At 37.1% G+C, this 24,266-nt stretch overlaps 1 protein-coding gene and 2 pseudogenes across 1 annotated transcript in view; 1 reads left to right on the plus strand and 2 right to left on the minus strand.

Annotated features, from left to right (window-relative positions):
- Positions 1–5,071: 5,071 nt before the first annotated feature.
- Positions 5,072–5,445, minus strand: LOC143393882 (small ribosomal subunit protein eS25 pseudogene; annotated as a pseudogene).
- Positions 5,446–7,223: 1,778 nt separating this feature from the next.
- The window catches only part of Ero1a (endoplasmic reticulum oxidoreductase 1 alpha), a 45,440-nt gene continuing 28,397 nt past the window's right edge, over positions 7,224–24,266 (plus strand). Inside the window, exons 1-3 of the mRNA XM_076850493.2 lie at positions 7,224–7,629; positions 20,289–20,408; positions 21,399–21,482. Coding sequence (XP_076706608.1) covers positions 7,516–7,629; positions 20,289–20,408; positions 21,399–21,482 — 318 coding nt within the window. The 5' untranslated portion in view covers positions 7,224–7,515. The remainder of the gene's footprint in view (positions 7,630–20,288; positions 20,409–21,398; positions 21,483–24,266) is intronic.
- LOC143393883 (prefoldin subunit 3 pseudogene) lies at positions 14,090–14,653 on the minus strand (annotated as a pseudogene).

A 24,266-nucleotide genomic window follows, 5' to 3' on the forward strand; every position in this document is an offset into this window, starting at 1 on the left:
TTGGAGTCTGTAGGCTTCTGGAAAATACTCTTTTAACCAAAATAATGATTACATTTTTAAATAATAACTTTAAAAATATACATATAATTTTATATAATTTTAAAAAATACTACATAGATTGAAAACAAAGAGTCTATTACCCTACCCTACTCTAACCCTGAGTCTCATTTCCCCATTTTAAAGACATGCTTCTTCTATATTTACCTTTATATTTCTAAATATGCATATATTTCTTCCTTTTCCCTTTGTTTTGCTATACTTGAGCCTGAATTCAGGGCCTTATGCATACGAGGCCAGTGCTCTACCATTGAGCTACATCCTTAATCCTTGTTTTCTTTAAAGACCAGGTCTCACTAAGTTGCCCAGACTGGTGTTGAATTTGTGATACTTCTGCCTTAACCTCCTGAGTAGCGTGGATTATAAGGGTGTATCACTGTGCCCAGCATGTTGGCTATTTCTTGATATACCGATTTTAGGATTTGTGTGTGTGTGTGTGTGTGTGTGTGTGTGTGTGTGTTACTAGGGATTGAACCCAGGGGTGTCTTACCATTGAGCTGCACTCCAAACCTTTTTTCAATTTTTATTTTGCGATAGGGTCTCACTAAATTGCCAAGATTGGCCTCTAACTTGCTATCCTCCCACCTCAGCCTCCCAAATCACTGGGATTATAAGTATGCTTGGCTAGAATTTATCTTTTCACTTTTCAATTAAGAAGGTAAAGATTTACCATGTTTATATCACTTCAGACCCCCACTTTTCCTACTTCTACCTAATTATAGTTTCATTACGGGGCTATGTATGTCAAGAAAAAGACTATAGTTATATTTGCCTTATTGTAAAACCTTTTTGAACTGTCTGGAATAAAAAGTTGTCTTTTTTTAAACAAATAGGCTCAGTTTTGTTTTATTTAATCTTTGATTTTCCCCAACTTTTCTACACAACTGTAAACCTCTGACAAGCGCTGTTCAGAAAATCAGTGACATCTTGGATTCCCCCCAATTCTACTTTTCAACTACAAACAGTGCTTCTGGAGTCTCAATCTTCTTGTTCTAAATTCTTACAACTTCTCTAACTCCTCTCCTATGTGCTATCTTCTCTTTCCTGATATTCCAGTTTTCTTTTTTGTTTTATTCCTTCGGTTAGTTGGATCACATTCTTTTAGTAATTTTCTCAGAAAGGATTCAAAGCTATACATTTGAGACCTGTGTATCTTAATATATCTTAAATCTACTCTGACACTTGAGTTTGCCTGGCTATAGAATTCTCAGAATTTTGAAGGCCTTGATTCATTGTCCTGTAGCTTCTAGTGCTTCTAAACCTCCCTTCTGATTCTCAGTTCTTGGCAGCAGACCAGGTTTCTGGTTTTTCTGAAAGTTTTATCTCTGTTAGGGGCATTTTCTACCTACTGAAGTAAGCATTCATGGTCCCTATCAATCTAAAAAGCCATCCTTGAATTTTGGCTAGTTTTTTTTATTTTTTATTTTATTTTATTTTTTTTTTATACCAGGGATTGAAACCAGGGGCGCTTTACTATTGAGCTACATCCTTATCCCTATTTATTTTTTATTTTGAGATGGAGTCTCACTAAATTGCTTGATCCTCCTGCTTCAGCCTCCCAAATCATTATAGGTATGTACTACCACGCCCAGCTTTGGATATTCTCTTGAATTACTTCAAAGGCTATTTCCTCTTCTCTGTTTTCATGTTCTGTCTTAGTGATACTCTTAGAATTAGTCAGAGTCTGTTCCTCTGTTCCCTTTGGATTAATCCCCTAATTTGTCATCTTTTCTCATCTGCTTCTACTTCTTTGTCTATTTATTCCACTATCTAGAATGTTTCTGTTGAAACATTTTGTTTTGTTATTTTTAGTTTACAAGAGCTCTTTCTTGTTCTCTGGTTGTTGCTTTTTGTAGAATTCATTTCTTATGTGTTTGAGGATATTGATTATCACTTTGTTTTTCTTTCTTCACTCTTCTTTTTCCTCAGTTCCTGTTTCCTATGTGTTTTGGCCTGCTTCATGTTGGAGGCTTTCCTCATGAGCCTTGGCTTTCTGATCATTGAGTGAGGCACTATAAAGGCAGTGAAATTCTTAATGAATGTGAGGGGCATCTAGCTATCTTGTTGTTTGTTTGTTTGTTTTTAAATTTTTTTAGTTGTCAATGGACCTTTATTTTATTTATATGTGTTGCTGAGAATCAAACCCTACATATGCTAGGCAAGCACTCTACCATTGACCCTAGTCCCTATCTTGTTGTTTTTTTTTTTTTTTTTTTTTTTTGATGCCACTGTTTATTCCTGGAAGAATCTTACAGTCCTCTTTAAGAATGGGGATTGGGCAGAATGGGGTGAGTGAAAGCAAGTGTGCACACAGGCTGCAGTCCGGGAGCTGAGCACTACCAGTGATCTGGAGGTGAGGGAGATATTTTAACATAGAGTAGCTGGTGGGGAAGTGTTCAGATAATCCATTCTTTTCTTCAGTTCAGAATTCTCACCTTTCTTTGGAATTGTTCTGAATTTAGAGTCTCTAGAGTTTGTAGCCATTCTAGACTAGATAATACTGAACTTAAAATTATTTTCTAAATGAATTTAGAAACTTTATTTTTTTTTTCTCATGACTCAATTGATAGTTGACCTCTGCTTTGTCTTTGGTTTTCCTGCATCACCTTTTATGTATTTTTGCCTTGTCACTTTGAATTCTGTTGTGTTCCCACCCACAATTACTCTGTCCAATATTATTCCTTGGCTTCTAAGTTTATGGTATTTGTTTGAATATGTTTGTTTAAACAACACATTGCCCTGTGACATATCAGGTTGTTATTATATTTTCAGGTTTGTTAATTAACTAATTTATTTGTACACTCATTAGTGCATTCACAAGTTGTCTTCTGAAACACATATATATGGTCCTAAGTGCTGAGGAACCTGAAAATATCAAGACAAGTCCTCTACCCACTTGTTGAATGAGAGAAAGCCTATACATAAACATATATTTTATTGCATATGGTAAGTACACTTACACAACCTTATGGACCAAAGAAGAGGAGTTAATCCAACCTCAGAGGAGGGGTTAGAGAAGACTTCATGGAGGTAACAGGGCCTGAGCAGAATCTTAAAGTAGTTAAAGTCACCCAAAGTCAGTCCCATAGCTTGGGGCAGGGTAGTAAACATTTCAGGAATGGAAGCTCATTTCAGGTAGAAAGATTTTAAGACTGGAAACAACATTCATGGATGGGGGAATGTTAGCAGTTTGATGATTTTAAGTTGGAGAGCTACCGGAAATGAAGCTGGAGTAGATGGGAAAGATCAAGGGGGACCCCGAGTGACATTCTGAGAGTCTTGGGCTTAATTTTTCAGACAACTGGGAGCATTGAAGGTTTTTTTAAAAAGGTATAATGTGGTCAGATTTACATTTTTGAGACATCAACCTAGTGAGGAAAATGTTTTTTGAGGAGTACAAACCTGGAAGCTGGGTGATTATTTAAGGGAATGAGGAAATAAATCAGGTGAGGGACAATAAAGTCCTTGGTTGTAAAGATGGAGAGGAAGGAGTCAATGAGGATATATGTGGAGGACAGGAAGACAGAACTTGCTGTATCAACATATCGTGGGGAGTGAGAGAGCAGCAGAAATTGAAGATAGCTTCCTGCTTTATAGATAACTAGATAAATATGGTATAACCAAGTGTTTCTGAGAAACCAGTTGGATGTGTCGAACTAGACACATGAATCTTGAAGCTCAGGGGAGGGATCTGAACTAGAGATACAGATTTGGGAGTGATGAGTATAGAGGAGGTATTTAGAATCAGGAGACTGGGTGATTTTCTCCTGTGGTGGGCTTAGACGAACATTGAACAAAAGATGGAATCCTGGGGAATATTCACATCTTAGAAGTGGGCTGGGGAAAAGCTCCCAGAGGACATGGTTAAATAATATCAGAAAAGTATAGGGAGAAATTGGAGTGGTGGTGAATGTGGAATTCAAGGAGAGAAGAATTGGCTTTATCAAAATGCGGCAGAGGTTTCATGAAAAATGATCACTGGATTTGGCAATAAGAATGTCATATGAAAAGGAAGATGTTTCCGGAGAATGGAGCCAGAAACCAGACTGCACAGTGGGTTAAGGCATGAAATGGAAATTAAGGAGTGACATCAGTAACTATATATAGCTCCTCTTTCAGGAACTTGAGGTAAAGGCAAAAACAGAGCTTAGGTGGCCTGCCTTCCCATCTCAGAGGATCCTAAACACCTTAAGAGAAGCATCTAACAATGTAACATGCACATTTATAATTAATAAAGATTAGTTAGATAAATAGCTCTAATCAAATAGTATCAAACCTTTAAATTTTACTTAGCCTTTTTTTTTCTGCTTCACATTATTTTCTTTCTTATCTTTTGAATGTTGGAAAAAGTGTAAGTACTCAGAGGTTACCCATAGAAATCTCCATGTCTCATTTTGAGAAATTGGGCTCAAGCCACTTCCTACTTTAGTCATTAAAAAGTAAATAAATAATAATAGGTGTCATTTGCACAGTAATCAGAATTCCATCAAGAAATGCTGTGTACTTTAAGTTATGTTATTATAATCACTAGCATTAGAATAACGAGGTTGTGACCATGTTCATCTCTAAAAAATTTAATGTTGTTTAGTAAAGTCATAATAGATGGGAGGCTAGGCTTTCAGAAATCAAAAATTGAACTATGTACCCTGTGAGTGTTCTTGAAATAGTTGTTGAATGACTAATCATTTATTTCATGGGCCAACACAGATGAGCCTAATGCTCAGCTAAGCCTATTTGAAGTACACTCACACAAAAGACTGACTTAAAGGACTCTCAGGGAAATGTCAGTGATATAAAACTAGTTGACATGTCTAAAAATCCCTCACAAATCTGAAAGAAAAAATTATAACTATCAAGACAATAAAGTAAAAACATATGTCTTACATGCATATTATTTCTGTTAAGTTTGTTAGAAATCTGTTCTGAGCAAGATTTTGAGTTTTATGGAATAGAACTTCTTTTGTTGTTGTTTATTAAGTTTTATTTTTCCAAATGTACAGTTGATTGGACCTGTTCATGCATCTTCACCAACAGCTGGGACATCTCTACCCTTGGTATTTCTGGTATAAATTACTTGAGCTCTGTGCTTTGAAATCAGTTTGATAAGCCCTTTACTGAGGAGCTCCTGAAACGCTTCCCTGGCCAGGAAACCTTGCATCTTCTGTCTCTCAGAGACCACAGCTGGGTCTTATAAGCTTATAGTTGGGAACTTCCTTACAGAGTTTGACATAAGAAGCTTTGTCAAGACTAGATTATTCAGCTTGTCCTGAACTTTGCCTTTGGACCAATTCTTCTTTTTTGGCTTTGCTCCCAGATTTGTTCACTGGGGGTCCTTGTCTTTCTTGCCGACTTTCTGGCATCTTTCTTCGTGTCATCTTTGGGTGGCATTGCAAAGATTGGAGAGCAGCAGCTGCTACTGGAGCATTGTCAAGATCTGGAATGGAACTTCTATCATGGGGATATTGAAAATTTTAAGCTCCCCCAGGTTGCAGACTATTGCATCAGGGTGAAATCTTGAGCTGATTCATGCTTCCTTCTGAAGCTTTATTCTCATTTTGTTAAAAAATGTTTTAGTGGTCAATGAATCTTTTTTTTAATATATATATTTTTAGGTGTTGGTAGACCTTTATTTTATTTATGTATTTATGTGCTGTGAATTGAACCCAGTGCCTCACACATGCTAGGTAAGCACTCTACATTGAGCTACCATTCTCATTTTTGATGGTCTGATATTCAACTAATACTATTGTCATAAGAAAGTCATTCATTCCAAAACATGTGCAAAAAGTTCCTTGTTGGTATCTCTGGGACTCTCAGGTATGTTTGAGACATAATCCTTGCTGAAAGAGTAATGTCATAAGATTACATAGTAATGCTGAAACAAACATGAGAGTGCAGATTTACTGATTTAAATTCATGTGGGTATATATGACATGTGGTATAGATCCAAAAGATCATAAGGTAATTTTGAGTTTCTTTAGGAACCTCCATACTGTCTTCCAAGTTGGTTGTGCATCGTTGGTGGCTCAGAGTCTCCTACTTAGGCAAGTGCTGCACTACTGAATGACATTCTTGCCCTTTTAATTTGACTTGGAGACAAAGTCTCCCTAAATTGCCCAGTCTGATCTTGAACTTGTGATACTCTTGCCTCCCAACTACTTGGGATTTCAGGTTCCCAAGTAGCTAGGATTACTGGCCTGTTCCACTACACCAGGCTATTGTCTTTCTGATAATAGCTATTTTAACAGGTGTGTTTTAAATTTGCATTTCCTGATGATTAGTGATGTGAGCACCTTTTCATATACCTGTTAGCTATTTGTATGTATTCTTTGGAAAGATGTCAGTTCAGCTCCTCTTCTAATTTTTTAAAATCCTCCCTGCCTCTCAGTACAGGATGGGAGGTGGGGGCATAAAAACCAGAGCCTGACCATATGGCATGCACTCTACCACTGAGCTATGCCCCATGTCCAAAATATTCCAACTTTTAATATACAAGATGTTGAAAAGCATCAGTTCTTTTTTAAAACAACAATCATAACAACAAAAATTCATAGACTAGTTCCTTGGCTGAGTGTTAAAAGATCAGGACTAGGACTTGGCTTTATCATATAATCTCACCTCTCTAGGCTTGTTTTACCTATAAAATCAGAAGGTGGTCCTGACAACAACTTACCATTCCAGTTCACACTAGCCACATTTGGCTATGAAATGTGCCTAGTTCGTATAGGATACACACTGGGTTTAAAAACAAAACTGAAATGTTTATGAATAAAATTAATAAGATTGCATTTTGAAATATTTAGCACATATTGGAATTAAATAAAACTACATTTAAAATAGTTTCGTTTGTTTCTTCTTGCTTTTTTGATGTAGCCACCAGAAAATCCAAATTACATATGCAACCCTGGTCTAAAAGATCTCTAATATGCCTTTCAGCTTTAAGACTCTGTCAGGGGCACTAAGGACACGTAATTCTCGTACGGGCGATTTCCTTGCACTGAGATACGGAAGGATTGGCCAGCAGTGAGCGGGTTGGGGCGGGGCCCCGCAGGAAAACACAGGCCTCTCCGGCTTTGGCTTCCTCAGGGGGTGGGCTGGACCCCGACACCGGCGCGGGGTCTGGGGACTTTGGGCAGGGCCGAGTCGGGGGCTCGGGGGCCCTGGGGTGAGCGCGGCCGGACAGAGCCGGGAAGCGGGTTCGTGCGTCAGCCTCACGCGGCGGGAAGGAAGCCGGCCCCAGGCCCCGGGCGGCCAGCGCGGGCGCCACTGCACGTCCGCAGGCTCTGCCGGGAGGTGGCGGCCCCTGAGAGGCGGGAGAACCGAGGGCGGGCCTGGGAGGCGGCCCGGAGGTGGGGCGCCGCCGGGGGCCGGCCCGCTTGGGCTTCATCTGAGGGCGCGCGGCCTGCGCCCGAGTGCTGGGGACTCGGAGACGCGGGGCGACGAACGGCCGGAGCGGCTATGGGCCGCGGCTGGGGCTTCCTGATCGGCCTTCTGGGTGCTGTGTGGCTGCTGCGCTCGGGCCATGGTGGGCAGCAGCCCCCGGAGACGGCGGCGCAGAGGTGCTTCTGCCAGGTGAGGGGTGTGCGCGTCGGTGCTTTGGGTCCTAGCACCCCTTGCCCAGGCTGCGCGCTTGGTGTGAAGACACCGGCAAGTGAGGGGATGGAGTGCGTCACTGCACCTCCTGTGGCCCGGAACGAGCTCCCTGTGCTTCGTCACCGAGGTCTGAGTCCTCGGCAGCTGGTCTGGGTGGGCGAGGACCGGTCCTCCACCGCAGCCTGGACCTCAGCGCGCCCTGAGGCGCTTGGGACCGAGAGAGGGATGTGAGTGCCTGCTCTATGTTTTTACCAAGTTGGTTTATACATCTCCTTTGGCCTTCGCTTCCCCGGGGGAAAGGGGTGTTCTGACAGTGAGCACCCATTCTCAGTATTCGCTATTTTCACAGAATCTGGGTCTTTGTAACTTCTAACTTTACCTGGAACTTGTGTAGCCCGTACCTATGCTGGATGTCTTCGCCAACTTTTCTGGCCAGATCGGGCTTTTGTAGCCTGGGGAATGCTCTCATTCTCTGTTGTCAGGCGGGAGAATGGCTTTGTGTGACTGTTTCTGTGTCCAAGCCCAGCTGCCTGGTATCTTTGGGGGGCTCTGGCTGCCCTGTGGCTTCTTGCCCTGTGCTTTCTTTTTCCTGAATGTAAAGATCTCTTATCGTGACACTTTCAAAGCTGATATGAATGGAAAGATGGCCAAGGAGTTTGATTACAAGCTTATTATGATTATTTCTCTGTAAGAGATATTGAGTTCCCTAAGCAAAAAATCTCAAACTTAACAGTTTTCCTGCATCTCAGTGTACTATATTTCAAAGTCATTTTTTCTTAAAGTCACCTTTTGGGGGACTTCTATCAAATAAAGGTTATATTTTATACAAAATTGGGGCATCCAAGTTATTAAGTAGATTTTATTATTTATGATCAGAAATAACATCTATGTGTGTAGGGGTATGTTGCATTATCATGGAGGAAAGAAGCACTTTATGGGAGCTGTCCCTTTCACTATTTTAAATTCTTGGATCTTGTTTTGCTGAGTGATTTGGGAGTAGAGATGAGCAATATCTGGGAGCCTGTAATGGAACTTGAAAGAAAATTGCTGCATTACAACCAGAACATTGGAAAGCCCCTTCACCTTCTGTGATTGCAAACAGCACACAATCAAGTACTTGAAAGGAAAAAGGGCTCATTTCCATCTGATTACAAATGTTACATACACAAAGTTTAAATATTTAAAAAATAAATAAGGTAGAAATAAGTCTTTAACATATTCAGTGCTCAAACATGTCCAGTGTAACATTTTCAATGATATTCTGGAGGTTTGAATAATGGAAAGAAGTTCTGTTTAACTCTTTGACTTTCACTTTCTCTCCAGTAACCTTTTAGAGGTCTGCTTAAAATTGGGGAAGTTTTAATTTTTCTACATTTTTTTTTCTGATTAGTGATTAATATCCTCTGATGTACTCCCCAACCCAAAAACATGTTTGTTTTTTTTTTTTTCCCCTTTTAAACAAGATTGGTTGTTTTTCAGAGTCAACTTTAACAAATAGTGAACTATCTGGATGTGGTGGCCCATACCTGTAATCCCAGCTACTTGGGAGGCTGAGACAGGAGGATTGCAAGTTCAAGGTCAGCCTGGCAACTTAGAGAGACTCTGTCTCAAAACAAAAACAAAACCCAAAAAGGAATGGTAAATAGGGTAGCACAGCAAAAAAAACAATTTTAAGATAAATTTAAAATGGTGTACTTAAAAACACAGATCATCAATTCTCATTAAAAAAATAAAACAAAAGTGTACATTAGTTCTATTATGACCAATAATAGAAGGGATGAGAGTGAGGGGAGAAGTGGTGAGAACAAAAGACAAGAAGAGATGAGTGCTACAAATCATTTATTCAACAAACTGTGTACATTGATTTAAGAGTTTGGTAAACAGAAACAACTAGGGTATGATCCTTACAGTGTGGTGAGTGATGTTCATTGGGAGCTGATAGGAGGTACAGATCCTAGGCACTTAAAAAAACAAGTTAGTAAATATTGCTAGAAAATGTATTAAAAACTAAAATTTCACCTAATGTTTAGAAATACAACTTAAAATATTCTCTGGTTTGATTTACAGTATCCAATGAGTTGTAAAGTCTTGTGAATTCTGTATTGTTAATAGTCTTATGTGTTTGTCCCTTCCTGTTATCTGTCCTTGCCACTTCTGCTTTGAGTTTCCACATCACCATCTTATAGTAGCACAGGGTGCCTGGCTTAGAGTTGGGGTTCAGTTTATAATATATCAGCTGTGATTTGAGCCAGGGCAGCATATAGTTGTTCTACCTTAGGAAGTCATTGAAATAAAAATGTATAGATCTCTACAAATGATCAGATTAATCTTAATAAGCATTTGTTGAGGCCTATTGTCAAAAAGTTTTGAGTGATCAAAAAATGAATTTAGGAGCTGGGGTTGTGGCTCAGTGGTAGAGCACTTGCTCCACATGTCTGGGGCACTGGGTTCGATCCTCAGTACCACATAAATAAATAAAATAAAGGTATAAAAAATTAAAAGCCGGGCATGGTTGCACATACCTGTAATTCCAGTGGCTCATGATGCTGAGGCAGGAGAATTCCAAGTTCAAAGCCAGCCTCAGCAATTTAGCAAGGCTCTAAACAATTTAGGGAGACTCTATCTCAAAATAAAATGTAAAAAGGGCTGGGGATGTGACTCAGTGGTTAAATGCCCCTGGGTTCAATCCCTGGCACCCCCACCACCTCAAAAAAAAAAAAATTAAAATAGAAGTTTAACATTCCAGAATACTGAACCTGGTATATAATTGGTGCTTAGCATATATTAAGGAAATTATAGTACAAGATGTAAGCACTATGCCAATAGAAATATATATATTTTTTAATATTTATTTTTTAGTTTTAGATGGACACAATATCTTTTATTTTATTTTTATGTGGTGCTGAGAATCGAACCCAGTGCCTCATGCATGCTAGGCGAGTGTGCTGCCATTTGAGCCACATTCTCAGCCCCAGTAGAAATATTTAAAAATTTTTTTTTCTGCTTAGCAAAGCATTTGCAGGTTTTTCTGGAATCATTCTTTCAGAGTGGATTAATGGCTCCAAATGAATCTCTCTGAACTTGGTCAGTTATTATAAATGCCCATTAGTTGACATAAAATCCTACTACACTTATTTTTACTATAGGTTGTAAATTCTTTTGTTAATAGCATTTCAGTGTTAGTTGTTCAAATAACTAATGGTTAATTGCTTGGGACTTATAAAATCTTCCTTGTATACTACCCCTTGGTTTTCTTTGTTTCTTTTTGTAAGTCAATCTATTTTAACAAATTTACAGAAAATTGGCTTTGAATATATAAGCCTATGAAGTTTAATACGAGTATAGTTTGTGTAAACAACCTTATAACCAGGACCTGCCCTTTCTTTAGACCAAAATAGAATTAATATTTGTGTGGGCTTAAAGCAAATGAAGGTCTTTCACAGTTTATTTTCTCTTTTGATAGGATTAATATTTGTGTGGGCTTAAAGCAAATGAAGGTCTTTCACAGTTTATTATCTTTTTTGACAATTACTATCCCATTATTTACCATTAGAAAGAATGAAATAATAGAACTTTAGAAATCCCAATTAATGGAATCCTAGGATGTATTTTAAAGAAATAACCTCAGAGGAAATATTGAAGCCCAGATAAGGAGGCAGTATGGACATCTTTTACATTTAATTAAAAATGAGTATAAACTCCTATGCACTCAAAATGTTTTTGCCAGTCTTAGTATGGCAAGTGCTAATAACACTCAGAGGCACTGAAGTGTGGTAGAGCCACATCAGGCCAATGAAAGGAGAGTAGCTCAGATATTCTAAAATGACTTCTCCAAAAGTGGATTATTTTTAGTTTGGAGTGCATTGTAGATATACTCTGCAAACATGTATTTTAATAGATTTAACCTGTCAAGTGTCTCCTTAGGTCAATTTTTAAAGTGGATTTAATTGTTAGCCCAAGTGACAGAGCCATGGGAGAGACACTCAGTTATATGTTGGGTGGCCGGTGGAAATAAGCCCAGAATTAGAACCTAGTCACAAGGATCTTTGAAACAGGTTTTACTGGAGAGGTGTTCATTGACTGAATGCCTGCCACATTCCAGGCTTTTCTGAATAAAAGGGTGTAAAACAAATATTTTCATAATGATGGCTGTGTAACAAAGTTTTAGAGAGACTTCAGACTTTAAAGTGGTACTTGCTCCCCACCCCCGCTATTTTTTTGTGGTGCTAGGGACAAAACCCAGGGCCTCATATAAACTAGGCAAGGATTCTGCCACTGAGTATACCCCCAACCCTAATGAGTTGGTAGTTCTTAAATTCCACGCCCTTCTACTTGGGATAGAACTTTGGTATATCCATGCTTCTGTTGACAGGGTTGCCCTCATGTACTGTTAAGGAGTGAATTATCTTCATGGTCTTCCTCCTACACTTGTGCTGTTTTGTATCCTTTGATCTTACATCTCCTCATTTTCTTCTCCCCCAACCATAAGTAACCACTGTTTCAGGTCTCTATCTTTGTATTTGAACACACATGCTTCCTTTTTTAACACCATAAATTCTGCATATAAATGAGATCATGCAATATTTTTTCTGTGTCTGGCTTATTTCACTTAGCATAATATCTTCCAGGTCTGTCTGTATTATGGACAATATCATGTGTGTGTCTGACATTTTTTTTTATCCATTTGTGGATAGGCATTTAGAAATCTAATGTACAATATGAGGACTATAGATAATAATAGTGTATCATATTCAAGATTTTTGCTAAATGAGTAGATAATAGCTCCTCTTGCCATGAGGGTCGAGGGAATAATTGTGACGTGTTGGATATGTTAATTTGCCCCACTAGTAACTATTTTACTATATCTATCTATCTATCTATCTATCTATATAACATTCCATGTCACATATCTTAAATATGCACATAAGATTTATTTTTAAATTTTTATGTTATTTTTTATGGTCCCCAAACAAAATTAAATATACCTGAAGCTGTGTACCAAATAAATCATACTTTGAGCATATACATTTATTTATTTATGTTTTCTTCCTCTGTATTGAGGCATAATTGACAAAATTGCATATATTCAATGTATACAACATGACATTTGATATACATATATTTTGGGAGATGATTTCTATAATAAAGTTGACTTACATATCTATTACTTCACATAGTAACCTTTTTTGTACACCTGCATGGTGAGATTACTTAAGAATTTCAAGTATATAATACATTATATGACCTTGTACAGTAATAGTCACCATACTGTACATTAAGTCTCCAGAATTTATTAATTTTTTACTACTTTCTGCACCCACAACCCCTAGTAACCACTTTTCTCCTTTCTGATGCTATAGGTTTGACTTTTTATTTTAGATTTCATGTATCAATGAAATCCTGACATTATTTCACTTTGCGTCTGGCTTATTTTGCTTAGCATAATGTACTCCAGGTTCATCCAGGTTGTTACGAATGGCAGGACTCCTTGACAGATACTTAGGTTGTGTCTATATTCCAGCTATTGTGAATAATGATGCAGTGAACATAGGAGCGCAGATATCTCTTTAATGACAGAACTGTTTTTATTTTCTTTGGCTATGTATCAAGGAAGTGGAATTGCTGGATCATGTGGTAGTTCTATTTATTTATTTTGTTTTTGAGGAACCACCTTGTTTATCATAGTGAGGCTGTACCAATTTACATTCCTGCCAACAATGTATAAGGGTTCTGTTTTCTCTACAGTCTCATCAATATTTGGTATTTATTTTATTGTGGTTTTGATGTGAATTCCCCTGATGATTACATGATAAGTGATATTGAACACATTTTCCACATATTTGTTTGTTAGTCCTTTGTATGTCTTTGTAAAAATTTCTATTCAGGTTCTTTTTTCATTCTTTTTAGTCAGCTCTTCCCCCCACCCTCTTTCTCTCTCTCTTGAGTTGCATGAATTCTTGGTATATTTGGGATATTAACTTCTTATCAGACAGGTAGTTTGCAGATTTTCTCCCATTCTACAGGCTGTTTTCATTTTGTTGATTTTTTTCCTTTGCTGTTCAGAAATATTTTAGTTTGATGCAGTCTCACTTATTAATATTTTTAAAAAAGTTTTAATCACTGTTGCTGTTAAAAAACATTCATTTATTTCCTTCTTGAAGAATGAATGCTGGAGTATTTAAAATAACACATTTGTAAAACTGAACCACATTTTTTTGGGGGAGGGTACCGGGATTGAACTCATGGGCCCTTGACCACTGATCCATATCCTCAGTCCTGTTTTGTACTTTATTTAGAGACAGGGTCTCACTGAGTTCTTAGTGCCTCACTTTTGCTGAGGCTGGCTTTGAACTTGTGATCTTCCTGTCTCAGCCTCTAGAGCCGCTGGGATTACAGATGTGCACCACCACACCCAGCAACCTGAACCAGGTTGTCAGCATTATGCTTTGTTCTTGGTAGACTCATGTTTGTTTCTGCTCTTCGTGTCCAATTATAAACCCTGGCCATATTGACTTCTGTAGTAGTAAATTGATCTCAAAGAAAGTCAATGTTTTCCTCAAAAGAATCCAGATTTTTTTTGTGGTAGTTGATAAAGTCTTTTCCAACAATGCCTGAGCTTCACCAGTATCATATTCAACTATTACATAAGCCTCCAACCACAGACAAACTGTATCAATAGGAGGAAACAAAGCTTTGCAGTGCAGGTTGTCTGTCAGTAAGAATTCGGTCTCCAGGCAACTGGTGGGTTATTTATTTCCATCTGCATGTATTTTAGAATTTACAAAATCTGCTTCATTTCAGGAATCTGACCTTTAAGCCTCCTTTTCTTGAGCAAGGTTCAGTTCCATAACCTTGTACTTTTGGTACTATTCATCCAGCTTCTTTAGTACCGTACCTGCAGTCTCATTCCTAGGCTGTTTCATGAAGAAATCCACATCTTTCACAATGACATGTCCTCAGGAATCCCCAGGTGGAGCTACCTGTAACCTGCAACCACTTCTTGTATGCCCCAACAGTCCCCTAAGCAGATACTTTCTTGAGAAATATAGCATGAGACTAACTGCCTACTCCTGCTTATTTTTGTTATTATTGCCTGTGTTTTTACTACCATCTCCAAATTATCATTGCCAAGATCAATGTTGTGGACCTTTCTCCTGTGTTTTTTGTTTGTTTTAAGGAGTTTTATGGTTTAGCATTTTGTTTAAGTATTTAATTCTGTTAAGTTGATTTTTTTTTAATGTGTGATGTAAGATAAAAAAACTTTTTTTTTTTTTTTTGCACATGGATGTCCAGTTTTCCCAGCACCATTTATTGAGGAGACCGTTCTTTCCCCATTGTGAGTTTTGGAACCTTTGTCAAAGTTTGGTTATCCATGTATGCATAGGCTTGTTTCTGTAGCCTCCATTGGGTTCCATTGGTCTGTGTGTCTGTTTTTGTGCTGGTACCATACTATTTTATTACTATAGCTTTTATAATGTAATTTGAAGTTAGGAAGAAGGCTGCTTCCAAGTCTGTTCTTCTTGCTTAAGATGGCTTTGTGGGGCTGGGGTTATGGCTCAGTGGAAGAGAACTTGCCTAACATGCTTGAGGTACTGGGTTCGATTCTCAGCACCACATAAATGTAAAATAAAAGATATTGTGTCTACCTAAAACTAAACACTAAATATTTAAAAAAATTTAAAAAAAGATGGCTTTAATTATTTGGGGTCTTTTGTGGTTCATATGAATTTTAGGATTGCTTTTTCTATACCTATGAAAAATGTCATTGGAATTTTGAGAGGGATTGCATTGAATCTGTAGATGGCTTTGTGTACTATGGACATTTTAGTATTACTAATTCTTCAAAATCCACGAATGTGGGATATCTTTTCATTTATTTTTGTCTTCTTCAGTATCTTTCATCAACATTTTATAGTTTTTTCAGTGTAAAGATCTTTCACTTTCTCAGTTACATTTCTTGCATTTATTCCTTTTGATGCTATTGTAAGCGGAATTGTCTTCTTCGTTTCTTTTTCAGATATTTTGTGTTAGTTTATAAAAATGCAACTGATGTTTGTTTGTTTGTTTGTTGCAGTGCAACTTAAAGTGATTCCTAGTGGAAGCACTTTAAGTTACACCTCCCCAGCCCTGAAACTGTACTGATTTTTGTATTTGATTTTGTATTCTAAAATTTGTTTTTTAGTTCTAACAGATTTTTGGTGGAGTCTTTAGGGTTTTCTATATACTGTATAAGATAATGTCATCTGTAAACAGAGACAATTTACTTCTTCCTTTTCAATTTAGATATCTTTTATTTCTTTTTTGTTGCCCAGTAGGACACTTTGAACACTTTTAAAGGCATTTCATAAAAGAATGAGTATGAAGAGTAAAGTCTTACACCACTTTGAATGAAAAACTAAAATTATATGGTAGGACTAGAATTTGTTGATATTTTAAGAAGAGAACTAGAAGGTGTTTTTTTGTTTGGTCATTCATTGCAAATTAAAGAATATCTGTGGGGCTGGGGATGTGGCTCAAGCGGTAGCGCGCTCGCCTGCCATGTGTGCGGTCAGGGTTCCATCCTCAGCACCACATACAAACAAAGATGTTGTGTCCACTGATAACTAAAAAATAAATATTAAAAAAATTCTCTCTCTCTCTCTCTGTCTCTCTCTCTTAAAAAAAAAAAAGAATATCTGTAACTAGAAAATAGTGAGCAAATAGATCAATGTAATTTTCTTTTCTCTTATTTTTTGCATTTGACTAAATCAACCAGAATCAATGGAGAAAGTTTCTGAGACTGTCTTCACTGCTAATTTATTACTATTACTATTATTATTATTCTTTATTCCATTGGGGCTACAGATGTCAAATTTTTAGAAAATTTTATCTGCAAACTTACCCTATTTTTTTTCTCTTTCATAAGAAAATGTCACAGGAGAATAGTAAGCTCTCTGTCACCAGAAGCATTTAAACAAAGGTTGGGTGATAATAATGCTTAACACTTACTGAACATTTGCTCTGTATTATTTTATCCTGATATCAAATCTGTGAGATAATAACTATCATTATTTTTTATTAAGATATTGAATTGAGGAATAGAGAGATTAACTAACTTGGATAAGGTCAAAATTTAGCTAAGTGACAAAGATGAGATTCTAACCTAAGAAGGTCTGACTCCAGAGCATGCATTCTAACCATTGATGCACACTGCCTCCTCCTTAAGGTGCATCTATGGAGGGGGTTGCTGATTTTTGCTTGAGAGGTTGCAATAGAAGACCTTCAAAGGCTTTTCAGCTCTTAGGAGACTAGGACTTTAAACTGGGTGATGTTATATGTCAGTCCTACATTGGTATTTATATATACCATCCTTAACCTGGGTCTTTTTTTTTAGTTGTAGATGGACATAATACCTTTATTTTATTTGTTTATTTTATGTGTTTCCGGGGATCAAACCCAATGCCTCATGCATGCTAGGCAAGCACTCTATCACTGAGCCCCAATCCCAGCCCCTCAACCCGGATCTTTTTATTTCCAGCTATTATTTTGGCCCCTTACCTAAGACTGATGATTTCATGAAGTCTAGAGCACTGAGCTTCAAATTTTAACGTACATTATGCATTTTTTAAAAATTCAGATTCCTGAGGCAGGTCCAGAGTTGTCTCTCAGTGGAAGACAGTGAAGAGTTACTTCAGCAACACTGAAGCACATCCTTGTTATAGTCTGGCACCTGTCTTTTGGTCTTAGATTAGGTAATAGGATTTTGATTTGTTTCCAAGAGTCTGTCCTGGTTCTAATAACAGGTTTTCTACCTTAGCCCTTTCCTGTGACTCTATTTTGCTAACATGCCTTGTTTTCTAGTTACTAGAACTGGGCTTGCAATATACCTGATAGACTTCCTTCCAGAAATCAGGTTCTGCTGCCTGTTGGCAGGCTCACCTAAACTGTCAGATGGCTTGGATTTCCAAGTAGCTTCCTGTCTTGTCTTTGCTGGGCTCTCTCCATCTACTGAAACCCCTGCCATCTTTATGTGGCTTCCTTATCTGTCTTGCTACCTGTGGTTACAGTGGAGAATACCTCCTATTCCATATCTAACATAAGGGGCAGGAGACTTAAAAGTCCAACATTTGACCTGTCTCCTTTTCCTCGAATGTCTCTTGGCTACATGTCACCTCTTTTCCTTTCTGATTTGGGACTTCTCAGAGCTTCCTTTGTATTTGGTTTATACAGATAGATAGAATGTTGGGTGTGAAGGGTTGTTTATCGTAGCTGCCTGCTTATCTTGCTATGTTGAGTGACTTCCTGCCCAAGTGTGCTTGTGTACTCTGGGGCACTAGGCACTGTCACAAGTGACATGGTAGTACAGAGGTACCATTAGAGAGTGTGGCACTATTCTCAGTGATGAGTGACAGTGGATAGCATTCATCCATTCATTTACCACCATTCCATAAATAATTATTGTTCATCTACTGTGCACTTTCTAAAAGCATGGTGCTAAGTACTGGAAACACAAAGATAAACAAACATGATTTTGCCCTCAAGGATTTTATTCTCTGGTGGGCAGGAGGGAGATAGTAAATTCAGCACAGTGAGGTATTTTTATACTATAGCAGTATGTGAATGCTCTGGGAGCACACAGGAGAGGCAGTTAACCCAGTAGTGGTGAGGTATGCCTGAGAGATGGCTTCTGGAAAGTGGGTACACTGAGCTAGGTCTTGAAGATACATTCTTACTGTGAAAATGAATTTCTGGGGGAAAAATGGATTGCTCCAAACTCTCTCAAATTTCTCCTCTTCTGTTTCCTTTTGTAGCTTAATGTCTCTGCTTTGCTGGTGTTCTTTTGGCCTTTGTGGTCTTTCTGGGCCTTTTATTCTTTGAATAATAATTTGTACCAAAGGGGGAGAAACAGTCTTTTGTCCTTAGAAGTTTTGCTTTTAATGTTCAAAAGAACATGCGAAAAATCAAATCATCTAGATTATAAGCACTTTAGTGTTATTAGTATCCAAAATTAGGATTCATTGGGGCTGGGGGTGTAGCCCAGTGCTAGAGTGCTGCTTCATGAGCTCCAGGCCCTGGGTTCAACCCCCTGCACCAAACATGCGCTGCCCACACACACATGGAATGAGGACTCTAAGATTGTGGTGTACTCAGAATTTTCAGTAGGCTACAAGGACACATTTGCATATGAAATCAAAACAGTTATTATATGACAAAATATGTAGATCAGATTTCTAGAAACTGAATTAGCCCCAAACAAATAAGATTAGAAAAATCATTAAAAATCTTAGCTCTTGAATATTGCTGTTATAATTCAAAGTCTTCTTGTCTCTTAGGTGAAAATTTTCCAAACTGTTTTGTGATAGTCTCAAATTAAAAGTTATTTTATGATTTTATATATTCCAAAGGGTAAACACCTAAATTTAATATTTCAGTAATAAAATATTTTAATAAAATAAATATTTTTACTTTGTTTCTTACAAGTAGATTTTAACAATATTTTTTTTATAGGCAGTAGGTATCCCTAAAATATAATCCAATGTGGTTTACAATGAAGACATTCAGACCACAGAAGGGTCTCTTTTTTTTTTTTTTCCTACAGAATGCTGCCTGTCCTCAGTCCTTCCCCAAGGTTTTTTTTTTTTGAATCATTATGTGTTTGTTTTTTAAAAGAAATTTTTAATTACTTCTGTTATATGTTTGCTTAGCCCCAAGTAAACATCTAGGAATTTTAGTTTCACAACTGAAAACATCATCTGATTATAATATAACTTCCCATTGTATCCTCATAAAGGTATATTTAATAGTTTATCTAGTAACTAGGATTTAAGACCTCAATATTGAGCATTTGAAAATCAGGATTGGCTTTGTGATCAGTTTGCTATTTCAGTTTTGCTAATGTAAATCATTTCTAAGCACCATTCCAAATCTATAAAAAATTATTATGGCCCATTAACTAAGGATTGTTAGAAATTTATAATGATTTATGTTTTTTTTTTTTAATTCAGTGACACGTCTTTTTATATAGTCATCAAGTCTCTGACCTATACATCCTCTAAAAATGAAAGGAAAACTGAGACAACTGAAATTATATGACTCCAGAGTCTCAGGAAAACCAACAATGGGATACACTTAGGTTTCAGGAAAGATGGGTGAAAGTGGGAACCTCTAGGCAATCTGAGTAACATGTGCTATCTCTTATTAATGCTTGTTGGAGTGTCTTTTAAGATCTTTTCTCTCTCTGCTGACTAGCTCACATGCTTATCTGTTCACATGATGGAATATGGTCTGAGTTTATGTGTTCACAGGTCTGGTCACAGGGAGATACTTCTCTCCCTTTTATCTCAGTGCCCATCTTTGGTCTAGTTATCTAGGGTCTAGAAGGAGGGTACAGAATGACTTTGAGGGAACTAGCTTTGTGTATGTGTATTTTCATGAGCTCAGCACACCCTACAGAATTGCTCTAGGGATGTAATAAGAGCAACAGTATCACTAGACTATTGTCATACCCCATCTTAGAAAATTATGAGGGATGGATAAAGGTTGGTTGAGTAAGAGGTATTTCATAATAACCACGTGAGGAAAAAGAATCTTGTTGCATCTTGGACATTTTTGGTTTATTGTTTCATTTTCTTTATTTTATTTTATTTTCTTTGGAACAGGTTAGTGGTTACTTGGATGACTGTACTTGTGATGTTGAAACCATCGATAGATTTAATAACTACAGACTTTTCCCAAGACTACAAAAACTTCTTGAAAGTGACTACTTCAGATATTACAAGGTACTTTTAATTTTAATTTTTTTATAATAATACTTTAAATGGATAATTACATTTTCTTAAGAATTACTAAGCTTCAAAATTGTGGTTATTATTTAAAATTGAGAGAAACTTTACTCAGGAAATTCACTTTATATTAGTGAACCATTTGGTTCTGAAACCATCAATTGGATACTTTTAATAAAAAAATCATAGTTTTGTACTGTATAGTTAGGAACCGCCTGTTTAAATTGAAGTTAGAACAAAAACTTATTTCTATCCAAATAGTGAGTACATAATTTTCTCAAACATCAGATTTGCCCTAATTAATTAAAATAACTAAATTAAAAAAAATTTAGAAACAGCATGGTTTTATTTAAACTCATTATTTTAACAAGTCACTTGTAGCATTTTATCTTGAGATAACTACTGGAAGAATTTAGAAAATCTGATCATTGAAGTCTTTAGTTGTAGTTTGAGTTCACAATTTAACTTTTCTCTACTTGGTAACTGTTTCTTGCTTTAAATTATGAGTTGAGCCGGGCACGGTGATGCATGCCTGTAATCTCAGCAGCTCTGGAGGCTGAGACAGGAAGATCACAAGTTCAGAGCCAGCCTCAGCAATGGTGAGGCGCTAAGCAACTCAGTGAGACCCTGTCTCTAAATAAAATACAAAATAGGGCTGGGGATGTGGCTCAGTGGTTGAGTGCCCCTGAGTTGAATCCCTTGTACCAAAAAAAAAAAAAAAAAAAGGTTGATAATGTAAGCTGTTTTGACTCCTGGTTGCCATATGTACAGAGTCTGGTTAATGGCTGTCTGCGTCTTTCTAACTGTCTTATCAATTTGCCTATGTCAGCTATACACATAGAGCCAATGGAACTGGATGACTAATAAGTGGAAGAAATAGCAGGATTGCAAACATATCACATAACCAGTTCATAGCCTCACAATTCAGCAGTTGTCAGTTATAATCTTGGGGTTCTTATTTTTAAAACTCTTACTATTATTCTACAGGTAAACCTGAAGAAGCCGTGTCCTTTCTGGAATGATATCAGCCAGTGTGGAAGAAGGGACTGTGCTGTCAAACCTTGCCAATCTGTAAGAACTATGTGTACCTTTAAGATCTATTGCACCTATTTTCATCCATTACAATTTTTTAAAGGGGGCCAATATAACCAAATAATAATTCAATCCTTAGTTTAAATATAACATTTAATATTTATGTTTTGCAAATCTAAATGTCTAAGTGTAAAACCTATTTTGAAACTGACTTCATAATGATAAAATTTTTGTTGTTAATATAATCCCTTGATTTATTCGAGAGATTAGTTGTGCTCTTGGCTTGGTATTTGTTTTTCTTCTTACATCTTACCTGAAAAAGTTATGTGTATGGTATAATCAAATGAAATTAATTGAAGTATAATTAAAATTCCTTTACTTTTTAAAATAAATTTTGTTTTTTAGTTGTAGTTGGACACAATACCTTTATTTTATTTATTTATTTTTATGTGGTGCTGAGGATCAAACCCAGGGCCTCACAAGTGCTAGGCAAGCACTCTACCGCTGAGCCACAACCCCACCCAAAAATTTCTTTACTTTTTTGGTATAATTTTTTCTTGGATTTCCTGGGGTAGAGATTGAGAGTGGATGAAACACCTGATTTTACTTTGGAATCTTAGAGCATTAAAAGTTGAAGTACTCTATGAAAGTAGAGATTTTTGAAATACTTTGAAATGAAGTAGGTTTTGCCTCCCTTTAAAAGCAGATAGGGTCGGGGTGTAGCTCAGTGGTAGAATGCTTGCCTATATGCAAGGTCCTGGTATGAACAACAACACTGAAGGAAAAAAAAGTATATTTTCATTTTATTTATTTTTATTGTGACAAAATATTTATAGCATTGAATTTACAATTTTAACCATTTTTAAGTGTACAGTTCAGTGGCATTAAGTACATTCATATTGTTGAGGAGCTGTCACCCTTCACCTGTCTCCAAAACTTTCTCATCCTCCCAAACTGAAACTGTTGCCACTTGACCACTAACTCCCAGGTCCCCCCCGCCTCTCAGTATTTGGCAACCACCACTCTGTTGTTTTCTCTGTGAATTTGAGTATTATAGGCACCTCCTTTAAGGGGAATAATACTATATTTGTCCTTTTTTGCATATGGTTCTATTTCATGTAGAGTGATGTTTCTAAGTTGATATATATTATAGCATTTATTAGAATTTTATTCCACTTTAAGGCCAAGTTACAATGTTTCAGCGTATGTCTGTACTAAATTTTGTTATGTTTTAATCTGATGACACACTTTTGTGTTGTGGAAACACAACAAGAGCCTTTTGGCTCTTATGGATAATTCTGCTGTGGACATGTGTACATAAATAGCTCTTCAAACCCCTATTTTCATTCTTCTTTTTCTTTTTTTTTTTTTTTTGTTGTTGTTTTTGGATTGAACCTGGGCCCTGGAGCTTGCTAAGCACATGTTTTATCTGAGCTATATCCTCAGGCTCTCAAATTTTGTGGGTATACCTAGAAGTGGAACTGCTAGATCATATGGTAATTCTAGGTTTAATTTTTGAGCAATTATCAAATTCTTCCACAGTGGCTGAACCATTTTTACATTCCTATCAAAAGTGCACAAGGGTTCCAGTTTTTCCACATCCTTGATAATACTGATTTTTCTGCTTTTTGGATAATAGCCACCCTAACAGAGGTGAAAGTGGTATTGTGTTTTTTGAGCAGTTTATTTTTCTAAATCTCACTATTGCTCACATAGACATATTTAGCATGTGGTATTAAAGCAAATATTTTATATTTATGAATATTTTATCATGAGAATGAGAAGCGTTTAGTTCTATTAATCCTTAGAGACACAACTTGGTGAAAACTCAAGGATTAACTTACAAAACATTAACTTATGTTACTGTGTTAGTTGACTTCCCATTATTATCACAAAATACCTAAGATAATCAACTTATAAGAAGAAAAGGTTTATTTTGACTCATGATGTTGGAGGTTCAAGTCATGCATGATTGACTCCCTGTAGCTTTGGACCTGTGGTGAGGCAGCACATCATGGTGGAGAGTATGTGGCAGAGGAAAACCAATCACCTCATGGTTAGGAAGCAAAAACGAGGAAGAGGAAGAGGCCAGTAGAAGCTCCATCAAGAGCATTCTCCCAGTGACCTAAAAACCTTCCATCAGGCCTCCCCTCTCAAAGGTTCCACCACCTCTTGATGGTGTCTCTCTAAGGGCCAAGTCTTTAACACATGGGCCTTTGGAGGGCATTCAAGATTCAGTCCACAGCAATTACTGTCTTGAAAGCATGAACATATCATTATAGTGATGTTATCAATTTAAATGCTTCACTATATTTTATAAATTCTTGACATTATATTTTAGTAAGAGGAAAAATTAGTTGGGGGTATTTAAACTGAAAAACTGAGATAGGATCTAGTTACCTCAGCTTCAGCAGAACTGGAGCTGTGTTATATAAAAAGCTTCCCATTCTTGGTTGTGGCTACATGCTATGAAGACACCATTATTCATTAAACCAATTTCTTATTGGAGGACAAAACAGAAACAAAAACTGGGACTGAGATGCTTTCATGTCAATACTGCTGCTTTCTTCTTAAACTGATATCATACTGGAGGTTTTTACTTTTTTTTTTTTTTTTTTAAAAAAAAAGAGAGAGAGAAAGAGAGAGAGAGAGACAGAATTTTTAATATTTATTTCTTAGTTTTTGGCGGACATAACATCTTTGTTTGTATGTGGTGCTGAGGATCGAACCCGGGCCGCATGCATGCTAGGCGGGCGCGCTACCACTTGAGCCACATCCCCAGCCCGGTTTTTGCTTTTAAAGGAAGGTAATTGGAAAACATTA

This window comes from Callospermophilus lateralis, chromosome 3, assembly GCF_048772815.1.
Source record: "Callospermophilus lateralis isolate mCalLat2 chromosome 3, mCalLat2.hap1, whole genome shotgun sequence".
In the NCBI taxonomy this organism is placed as follows: domain Eukaryota; kingdom Metazoa; phylum Chordata; class Mammalia; order Rodentia; family Sciuridae; genus Callospermophilus; species Callospermophilus lateralis.